The 11,435-nt window shown below is 38.9% G+C and overlaps 1 protein-coding gene across 1 annotated transcript in view; it reads left to right on the top strand.

The window, feature by feature from the left end:
• The window catches only part of SKP2 (S-phase kinase associated protein 2), an 18,997-nt gene extending 7,562 nt beyond the window's left edge, over positions 1–11,435 (top strand). Inside the window, exons 5-11 of the mRNA XM_042451391.1 lie at positions 79–222; positions 777–911; positions 2,704–2,802; positions 4,435–4,562; positions 5,646–5,697; positions 8,818–8,925; positions 10,832–11,435. Coding sequence (XP_042307325.1) covers positions 79–222; positions 777–911; positions 2,704–2,802; positions 4,435–4,562; positions 5,646–5,697; positions 8,818–8,925; positions 10,832–11,042 — 877 coding nt within the window. The 3' untranslated portion in view covers positions 11,043–11,435. The remainder of the gene's footprint in view (positions 1–78; positions 223–776; positions 912–2,703; positions 2,803–4,434; positions 4,563–5,645; positions 5,698–8,817; positions 8,926–10,831) is intronic.

Genomic DNA, 11,435 nt, shown 5'->3' with positions numbered 1-11,435 from the left:
GAGCTTGTCTACTTCAACCTTGTTTATTCTTAAATTTTGGTTTGTTTGCTAACCACTAAACTAATGTCCTCCTTTTAGGCTTGATGAGTCACTCTGGCAGACTCTTGATCTTGCAGGTAGAAATCTGTTGCCAGGTGTAATTGGTCAGTTGCTGCCGTTGGGTATAACTGCCTTCTGTTGTCCGAGATCTTGCATTGCGAACCCTTCATTTAAAACAAACAGGTAATTATGTTCTGAATGAAATTACCTTTTAAAAAGTTTTCTTACGTTTTCTGAATCAGATCTTTGTTGACTCCTAAGGCTTGCTGTGTGACCTTGGAGAAGAAAGAGACACTTAGCCTAACCTGCCTGTTGGATGTGATACATGCAACAAAATGAGGTGGTATTGAAGTGGTAAAACCCTAAAATGGCAGAATGAACTTCTCCAATTCAGATTGTAGGTGGGATTACAGTTGTTCCACCTGTAAAACAACCAAATTGAACGTTTCCTGTAAGAGTATAGCAGAGAGTAGGTTGATCTAGAACCCTTCTCTCTGATGTTATAATTTTCTGTTGCAGAGATTCTTTTTAAAGTGGGGAAGTCATTCACAACTGCCATGCCTACCTATGCAGTTTTTCCTTTATCTGGCTAAAAAAAGGGCAGTCAAGGGCATCAGGATGAATCTAGGGCCTTGAAGATTTTATTTGCCTTAAGACTGTGTTTTGACAGGCCAGTATCAACCCATTTTGTTTGTTTCTCTGTTGTGGGCTCCTTCATGTGCAACATATGGATTCAGATCCCTTCGGGTGCAACATATGGATTTATCCAACTGTACAATGAAAGTTGCAGATCTTCAAAGTATCCTTAGTAGATGTCAGAGCCTGCAAAACCTCAGCTTGGAAGGGCTGGTACTTGCTGATGATATCATTGAGTAAGTGAACAAAGAATTCTTTAAGGTTAAAGAATTTTTTATCATATTTATGTTTGTATCATCAATATTGGCCTCACCTCAGAGATGCAAGGATTAGTGGAATCTGCCTAGCAATATGATCAGTGAGATCCAGCTCAGTAATTCTTGCCTAAGGATATTTAATAATAAATAATAATAAAAGCTTTATTTCTAGCCCGCCTTTCCAAAGATCAAGGTGGGATCAATGGTGGATTTTGCAATCCAACAACATACAATTTACAGTAAAAACATTGTCAGAAATTTACAATTACATTATATAAAACATTATATAAAACAACAATAACAATTCCAAGCTAGCAGCAATTGTAACAACGGTGAGGGAGAGAAGGATCACAACAGGGCTATTGGGGCTATGCCTGTTTGAAAAGATACGTTTTCAGCCCTTTTTTAAATTTGTGGTGATTCCTCAGATTTCCTTAAGTCGTCTCAGTTGTTTTAAAAATCAGACAACATTTCCAGTTCAAACTAACTGAAAAATGACAAGAGCATCAGCTTACTTTTCGATACCTCTAAACTCTCCAGCACCCCCAAATCCTTCTTTATCCCAATAACTACCTGAAATAAGAAGTGTAAAGTGGAATTCACAGTGGGGTGATGCAGCCTGTTGCAATGTGTTTTTTTAAAAAAAATGTTTTCCATTGCTGCAGTTTCCATGGCTGCTGTAAAGCCACGTAGAGTTTTTTCCATTGCTTGTTATGATTCCTCTAATCCATGGTTACTTTGGGGCCATTTATGCTGACACAGGGATTGAGCCTCTTGATCTATGGTGACATGCCTTGGTTACTCTCTTCTGGATTACTGTAATGCACCCTGTCTGAAGCTGCCTTTGAAAGAGGCTCAGAAACATCAATTGGCCCAAAGAGCTGCAGCCAGATTGCTAACCAGGGCTGGCTACAAGGAAGTGCTGGTTATATCCTACAAAGATCAGTGCATCTTGGATCTATGCTATCTCAACGATAGTATCTTCTTATATGATCCTACCTAGGTTCTAAGGCAGTGGTTCCCAACCTTCCTAATGCCGCAACCCTTTAATACAGTTTCTCATATTGTGGTGACCCCCAACCAGACAATTGTTTTTCATCGCTACATGCGAACATGTGTTTTCCAATGGGAACCACTGTTCTAAGGTCTTTGTGAGAGACCTTTGTGCATTTGGTGGGGAAGAAGGAGAGGGCCTTCTTGGTGTCTGTTCTCAGACTTTGAGACTTGCTCCCTAGTAGGGAACTATGAAGATTCCTTGCTATCACCAGCAAGTGAAAATATTTTTGTTCCAACCAACTTTTCGAAATTGAATGCAATAGGCTTTTTAATTGCATGGTGTCTTATTTTTTACCCTCTGACTTTTACTGGATTTTTAAATGGTTGCCTTTTAAAAATAATTCATTTTTTTTACTGATGTTTTTTATTTATATCAGTGTGTACTTTTTAAATTTGTAAGCTGCTTTGAGTCCAACGTTGGAGAAAATATGGGATATAAATGAACAATGAGATCCATGATGGTGTAGTGGTTTGAGCATTGGATTTTGAATCTAGAGACCAGGATTTGAATCCCTGCTTGGCCATGGAAACCCACTGTTTCTTAGCCTCAGAGGAAGGCTAAGGCAAACTCCCTCTGAAAAGATCTTGCATCATGATTAGTTTGCCTTAAGGTCACCATAAGCCAGAATGACTTGAAGGCACACAACAGCAAATGAATAATAATTGTTCCAGAAGTGTTCTGACACTCTTTTTGTTTTGTTTTTCCCTCTCTCAGAAGTATAGCACAGAACTCCAACTTGGTACGACTGAATCTCTGTGGATGCTCTGGATTTTCTGTAGAAACCTTGGTGGCAATGTTGAACAGCTGTTCCAGGTAGTTAAAGTGCATTGAATTAAGGGAGAAACAACACAGGACTTAGCATTGCTCCAGTGCGCTTCTATAAATTTGTTGATATAAACTCTCTTATTCAGGAACTTCAGTTAGAAAGATACAGATGCAACTTCGTGTTTATTTCCATTTTCATTTCTATGTCCTCCTGCATTTTAAACAGAAGAAGGCTTTATGGTTAGCTATTTGCTGGCCTTGAAAACAGGTGCCCCTTGAGGTGAAAAGGAAAACAAAAATAGCCCACTATTCAACCCACTATTGTGGGGGAGAAGTGGTGGTTAGATACATATTATTTCTGCAGGCATACATCAGTTTTCACTCAACCTGTTCATTCTTAATATACTTTTAAAGTGGACATTCAGTTCTGATTTAGACCATTTGACCACTTTAAAGGTTAGGAGCACTTCTTGCTAGGTATAAATTAGTCCAGATCTCTTTCCTATTTCCTCATATACAAAGTGTGATTGGAACATTGACATCTGGTACTGCTAAATCAGTAGTGCTTCTAATTTGAATTTATGACTTAAAGAAATGTCCCGCTGAACATACCAGGCCTGTACTGTGTTTTCCTCATTCGGGGTAGACAGTGCCAGAGTTTGATAAGTTATCTTGCTTCCTATTTTTAAAACCATAAATGAACAGATAGAATAAAGGCTATTTGAAGCCTAAAATAGGCTTTACTAGATTAAATTAGCTTTCAAATAGCCAGCCATTTTCCCTAGGTGCTTCTGGGGGTGTGCTTGGCTATTTGTAAAGCAAATAGACATACATAGGACATAGGAATGTCTGGGGACAAGTGGCCCATAGACAGGGCACAGTAGCAGTATTTTCTTCTCAGCAACTGTATTCCATGGCAAACAGCTATCTGGAATCTGTTTGTGAAGAGGGTGTTTGGCTGGTAGCTGTTGATCTTACCCCTTTAAATGCCATGTACACTAGTAGCCATTAGCACAAGTTGTGGCAACAAATCCCATAAATATACTGTGCTCTGGGCAACAATTTGGTTTGATAAATGCTCTTATCTACTGCTCCTCATTTTCATCAGATGGATTTGTTTTTTTGTTTTGTTTTTAAATCCATATGCATCTTATCTTCAATTTTCACTTGTAAGCCTGTGGACAGAGTTGTCTTTTCTTAGTACAGTGGTACCTCGGGATATGAAATACCCAGGTTACGAATTTTTCGGGATACGAATAAATCCCATAGGGATTTATTGTTTCGGGTTACGAAAGTTTTTTCGGGTTACGAAAAAACTCCGGCGCTGTTTTAAATGGAGCCGCGGCTTTTTTCCCCATTAGCGCCTATGGCAATTCGGCTTACGAAGGTTTTTCGGGTTACGAAATTAGCCGCAGAACGAATTAATTTCGTAACCCGAGGCACCACTGTATTCTGTAGCACATACTGGAGGGGTAAAGAACCTTTGGCCTTCCAGTTGGTTTAGACTGAACTCCTACAGTTCTTTAATGTTAGCCGCACTTGCTGGGACTTCTAGGGGTTGGAAGTCCAACACATTCACAGGTTCTTCATGCCTGCCTGAACATTTTAGGTGCTTTCTAAATAATTAATTAATACATGGCTTTACATTATTTCCCCCCCCCCCCCCCAAACTGTGCACAGTCTAGACGAACTGAATTTGTCCTGGTGTGACTTCACAGCAGATCATGTGACAGCAGCAGTTAATCATATTCCTTCAAAAGTAACACAGCTGAATATCAGTGGATACAGACACAATCTGCTGATGTCAGGTAAGTTTCCAACTTGAACATTCAATTGAAGTGGCATATCATTCACCCTGGAAGTCATCTAGAATAATTCAAAACTAATTAAAACTTAGGGTTCTAAGTGTTGTTGTTGTTATTATTATTATTATTATTAGCCTTTATTTATGAAGCGCTGTAAATTTACACAGCGCTGTACATGCAATCTTTTTAGTTAGACGGATCCCTGCCCTCGGGCTTACAATCTAAAAAGACATGACACAGAAGGAGAAGGGAGCGGTGGAGGGAAAGGGTAAGAGGTCCAGCAGTTCTTCTCTACCTCCAAGGCCTGGACCAAGGCAGATGAACAGGAGGGAGGGCTTGGCTTCATAATGGATGGTTAATCATTTTCCAGGAAAAATACATACTCTCAAGTAGGATAATGCATATACAGTACATAGCAATACAGGAAATGGTTTGATAAACAGGCACCAAAAGAACATCAAATAGTAAGTGACAATTATGCAATGCCTTAATCCAACTTCTAGTTCATCTATCTAAAGTAGTGAACACTGTGGACAGAGGAAATAAGATATGCACATAGATCCTGTCCCTTCCTGTATTGACTTCTCCATTAAGATCAAAAGACTTTCCAAGTACAGTTGGCCCTCCTTATCCACAGATTTTTTATACATAGATTCAAGCTTCCAGGGTTTGAAAATATCCCCCAAAAGTATAAATTCCAAATATCAAATCTTGATTTTTCCATTTTATATAAGGGACATCATTTTGATATGCCATTGTATTTAATGGGACTTGAGCATCCATGGATTTTGTTATTCACGAGGGGTCCTGGAACCAAATCCCAGTGGATAACAAGGGCCCACTGTATACAAATATACAGTTCACATGTTTATATTTTAGTCCCTTAAAAACATGGGAAAGAAGTCAGCAGAAAATATTCAGTGTTTTTCCCCCCCAACAAATAATTTAAATTGATACAAACATTAAAAATAAAACAGTAATAGAAATCATGGATGAATAACTAACTGCAGGTGTGGTACTTCTAGATGAAAAATGTTCTACTTATTAATATCTGATCAGCTGATTGTATTTGACTTGTCATTTCAGATGTTAAAACATTATTAGAGCGGTGTCCCAACTTGGTCCATTTAGACATAAGGTAAGAATTTGAACTTGTTCGTATCTTGGTGAAGTAATGCTCTAAAGAATAAATTAAGGAATTTATTGGTTTGGCAGCAGGTGCCTTTGTTCTAAAACAACTGGTGGGGGCTGCATTTTTGCTTTTTAGAGACAACTGAATATTGGCAGCAGCAGAGATGAGAATATGGATGGAAAGAAGTTTGCATTAGTTTATTTTAATTTATCTTGTGTATGGTCTGCAAGAATACAGCTGAAAGCACACATGTATCTCACAAGAATGTCAGTGGTATGCTGAGATACATAACAAAAATGGCTAGATTTTCACAGCCCAAGGAGGACGTTTGCTTTCAATTCTGTTTCCCAACCGTGGGCCTGGGTTGGAAGAAAAGTCACTCAAATAAATACCATAATGATCCCTGGTCACTTCTACAGCTTCAGAAATTTATTTATTTATTTTGGCGGGGAAGCATTTTACTCAACATGCTTGCTAGGAGGATAGTTATTTATTTATTTATTTAGGGTATTTATACCCTGCCCTTTGACTTGGTGAAAATATTTGTCAAAACCTGCTTATACCATTCAGCTGAAGCAGTAGTATTGTTTCAGGCAAGACTATTCAGTTGCCACTTTTGTGACCTGGAAGAATACCTTTAAAGTACAATATTTGCTTTAGTATATCCTATAGAGTAGAGCATATACGGTAAAAGATATAATACAGGAAGTTAGATCTGTGAGAGTCTGTGTAAGTGTCAGTGCAAAACTGACTTCAGCCTAAAGCTGGGGGAAAATGCTGAGATGAGCATAGGTGAGAATGCCAGTGCTTCTAGTCTCACTCTGTCCTTAGACATCCAATAGATAAAATAACCCTAAAAAGACTGTAAGCTGCTAAGAGAGCTCCTTAGGTTAGATTGCCTTTGGATAGGTCTCCACTGAGGAAGATTGCTACCTTAGATAGCCATACTGTTCTTCATAGGCTGATAAACTCCCCCAGTATGCTGGTGATAATAAGGTTATGCTATATGTCCCATTAGACTTGTAGTAGGTGCCCATTAATATGCTTAAATGCTCAATATTAACATTTGAATGCCTCTTTGTTGTTGTTATGTACCTAAGTCTTTTCTGACTTATGGTAACCCTATCACTTAGTTTTCTTCGCAAGATTTCTTCAGAGGAGATTTGTCATTGCCTTCCACTGAGGCTGAGAAAATGTGACTTGCCCTAGCGGGTTTCCATGGCTGAACCCTGGTCTCCAGAGTCCTAGTCCAATACCCAAACCACTATGTACACTGTCTCAACAGATGAAAGAATATTCTTAAATGGATACATGGCTCAGTATAAGGGGCAGAGCCTTTATGAAATGACTGCATAATGTATTAACAGACAGACACTCTGGAAAGTATGAAAGAATCTGATAAGGATGCTGATGGATAGAAGGTTACTGTATATACTTGACGATAAGTTGACCTTATGTATAAGTCGAGGGCAGATTTGGGGGCCAAAATAATGGATTTTGATATGGCCTGTGGGTAAGTCGAGGGTAAACTTTAGGGTTGGGTCTAAAGGATGAAGCAAAGGAAAACAATGTCAAAGAAACTAGAAAATGTCAGCAGTTATAACTATTTATGTTCACACGAAAGTCTGGATGGATGAGTGAGTAGAGGGGGATCAGTGCTTCCAGGACAGATTATGCTCTTGCCTTTAACCAGGGGATGGTCCTTTTTTATAAGAGTTAAAATGCAGAACTTACATTGACCCATGGATAAGTCAGCTCTGTTGTTTGGGAGGTCAGTATTTTGACTAAAATTTCTAGACTCACACATGAATATATACACGTAGTTCTTCAATTATCAAGGTCTGAAGCTGTTTAAGGCTTGAATGTCATCACAAGTATCTTGCATTCATTCCAGAATAAGAATAAAAATATGTCATTGCTGACAGTAAGTGTAGATGACCTTCAGTGCTTTCTTTTGCTTTGTGATTAGGAGTAACAGAACCAGAAGGTGTTATTTTAGCAAATATGCACTAGAGAATGTCTGTTGCAGGAATGTGTGGAGAAGCATTGTAAATTACAGAGACCATTGCTAAGCTTTCAAAACTGCTTGCCTTGGTGATCTCAGTGTTTCAAGGGAGAAGTGAGCTCCCACCTCACCAAATGTTTAGCTTTATTCTTGATTGGAGCCAGCTAACATGGTCCCATAGCAAGGCTGAGGAATCTTTTTGCTCTGCTCCCCAGTTGTTTTACACTCAAGCTTTCATAGTCCCTTACCATCAGCTATGCTGGCAGCAATTTCTTGCAGCTGGAGTCCAAAACATATAGGACTAAAGATTCCCTGTCCTTGTACTACAAGATTCAAGGAAATCTTCTGAGAACCAGGATTCGACACCCTCTATCTGCGTGTATGTGACTTCATCACTTGTTGACTTATGGCCACCTCATAAATTTAATTAGGGTTTTCATAGACAATGCATATTCAGAGGTTGTTTGTCATTGCCTTCCTCTGAAATAGAGCATGCAGAACCTGGTATTCCTTGGTGTCCACCACCCAGGTACTAACTAGGCTGAAGCCTGCTTAGCTTCCAAATCAGGATGAGGGCTTATACAGCCTGACACACTTTACATTAATGGAAGAGAGTATTTAGTACAGTATTTCAAATAGGATCTCCCCCCCCCCCCCCAAGAAATGCATTACATGCAGCATACTTGATTTCCAAACTATTTTGAAATAAATAAGTGTCCTTTCATGATTTGGCCTCTCTGCATAAACCCAGTCTCTACATTGTTGAGTTTGACAACATAAATATCCTTTGATAACAAAATTAACTTGAATATAGAGGGCCTTGGGATCCGCTGGGGTTTGGTTTCAGGACCCACCATGGATACCAAAATCCATGGATGCTCAAGTCCTATTAAATACAATGGGATAGTAAATTGGTGTTCCTTATACAAAATGACAACATCGAGGTTTGCTTTGGGGAATTTATTATGTTTTTTTAAAATATATTTTCAAGTCATGGATGCTTGAATCCATGGATAAAAAAATCCATGAATAAGGAGTACATTTGTGCTACATGTTTATTTTTATGTTGTTACATTTTAAATGTGTGTAAAATATACTTAAATCAAATACTTTAATTGCAGTGACAGTGTTATGTTGAAGCCTGATTGCTTTCAGTACTTCTACCAGCTCACACATCTTGAGCACTTGGGTCTCAGTCGATGCTATCAGATACCACCAGCAGCCTTACTGTGAGTAATTTCCAATTCTAAACCTATTTTGTTGTAGAACAAATATGGAAATCATGTGGCTCTCGAAAAGTTGTTGGACTTCTCCCAGCCCTAGCTAGGGCTGTTGGAATAAGCAGTCCAACAAGATCTGAAGTCCATAATATTCCCTTCCCAGAGTCAATGTATTTAGAATTGGACTGCTGAGTATATTTCAGAGGAAATGCAGCAGTGTGTGGCTCTTGATAATATAGGGTGGTGTTAAAATATAATTTTAATGTGGAAACAGACTCCTTGCCACCCACATCCTCCCTGCCATCGAAGAAGCATATCCATGGAGAAATTCTACTGCAGCTTTCAAGCAAGGGGAGAAAGGATTATTAGTGTATCAGAGATCCTTCTGGATCGTCCTAGAGTTGTCAAGATCAACTGTGCCTCCTATCTTGAATGGTCCAAGTTATTATCCTTTTAAGAGTTGACCCTCAGTTGTTTTCTCATACCCACCCACATCGCTTTTGTCATGATGTTATCCAGGATGCCCCATTTAGAGGGGTTTTTCATTACTCCTGCTTGTCAGGATTACAGTGGATCAGATCTTCTTCCAGTGCATCTGCTAACAAACCACAGTGCTAACACTTTCCACAGTGTTAAGAAATATTGCTCCTACTAAATCATTTAAATTCTCTTTATGCAGTCTTAGAGCTACTTGTCTTCGAGTAAGCCTTAACTGGACCAATTACTTACTTACCTTTTAGTAAGAGACACGGTTAAGCAAGGTACCTTGTATCAAGTGAATAATAGAGTGCCTTTTTGAATCTTGCCTTATGTAACACTTGTGAGAATAATGAAGGTAAGCATTAGTCCTGGCCTTTCCATTGTGGCAAGACAGTTTTGGCTGACATAGAGTCCCAGCTGTTTTCCCCTCAAGCTCTGCTCACTGCCTTATCAAATCCATGTCATGAATCCTAGCTCTGGGTGAAAGGCAGACTATAAATCAAGTAATCCCTTTCCATGAGAACCATAGGAACCAGTCTGCATGCCTTGTAATGTTGCTTCATCAGTATATGTTTTCCTTGGATTGTTCTGGTCCTCTTCTGCCACCTCAGCCCGTTGCTCTGTTGAATGTGACCATGTTATTGAGCAAATATACTCTTTAACCATTTCCTAAAGATGACTAAATTGTGGAGTCTAGGGGCCAATTTTTCATCCCTAGGAGCCACTGGAGGCTGCACAAGCCACCCCTTCACATGCAAAAATACCAACAAATCAAATTTTGAAGTCTACTTCTGTTGTGAGTGGGAGGGCAATGGATCCCATTTTATTCCCAAACTGCTGCTCCAAAGCTTTCAAAAGTAGAAAATGTGTAGAACGTGGAATACTAGCTTCATTGGCTAGAGCATCAGGCCTTTTGCTTGTTAAGCAGAATTATGTTCAGTTGAGCAGTCTTATAAGTCTCCCATGTAACGGACAACTTGAGGTTGCATTAAGTTCTTGAGCATGCACAGCAGATGCAGACAAAATAAGCCCACCCAAGACTATTTTTGCAGTGCCATGGTCTTCATCAAACAGCAAAAGTAGCCTTCTAAACAACATGGAACAGATGAGCGAACAGAGCAATAAGCATTGGTATATTCAGCTGTACTATTGTGTTAGCTGCCTTGAACAGTGTTCTTAGTTGAAATGAAATGTTAGAAGCAGTATATGAACCTAGTAAGAGCTGTCCTTGAGCACCTTTCACTACTGCATAATTGCACGCCCCACTATCTCCAGACACACTTAAGGTAACTAAAGTCTTTCTGGATACCTTTTTGGATAAGGCCCTTTCTGGATAAGGGAATATTGTATTCATACTGTATTTCAAATATGAAGAATTGTTCTATTCATTTTCTAAAAGTTCTCTTCATTTAAGTATCTTTTTTTATTATTCTAGAGAACTTGGTGAAATAGCTACACTCAAAACGCTCCAGGTTTTTGGAATAGTGACTGCCAGTTCCCTACAACTTCTAAAAGCAACACTTCCTCATTTAAAGATCAACTCTTCCTATTTTACACCAATTGCAAGGCCTACAGTTGGTTGCAAGAAGAACGAGATTTGGGGGATTCCGTGTAGACTGAGCATGAAAAGTCCAGTTGCCTTTTAACGTGACTTCAAAAACATTTTTAGTTAATAGCAACAGCTGTGCTACTAAAACCTGGAGTTCTTCCAAAATGGGGTTTTAACCTCATAATTTGCAGTGCAGTCCACAACTGCTTAAACTGACTTATTTGCAGACAAGTACCAGCAGGTGGATTCTACTATTTCTAATGTATTTTTTGGGGGCTATTTTAACTGAAGTCTATTCAAGACTGACTAATCATGTACAAAGTGTTGACATTTAAGCAACATGTGCATCACCTGCTTTTGGAAATACTATTTTAGAAGATATTCTCAGCAGTTTTTAGGTAAATGTTTCCATGTTTTTATATATTTTATATACCTATTCCTCTGGGACTATCATTGGTCACACAAATAAAGCCACCTTATGAGGATTTTA

Source organism: Sceloporus undulatus, chromosome 2 (genome assembly GCF_019175285.1).
Source record: "Sceloporus undulatus isolate JIND9_A2432 ecotype Alabama chromosome 2, SceUnd_v1.1, whole genome shotgun sequence".
NCBI lineage: Eukaryota > Metazoa > Chordata > Lepidosauria > Squamata > Phrynosomatidae > Sceloporus > Sceloporus undulatus.
The sequence above is the reverse complement of the archived record's forward strand: the minus strand, read 5'-3'. Positions and strand labels throughout refer to the sequence as shown.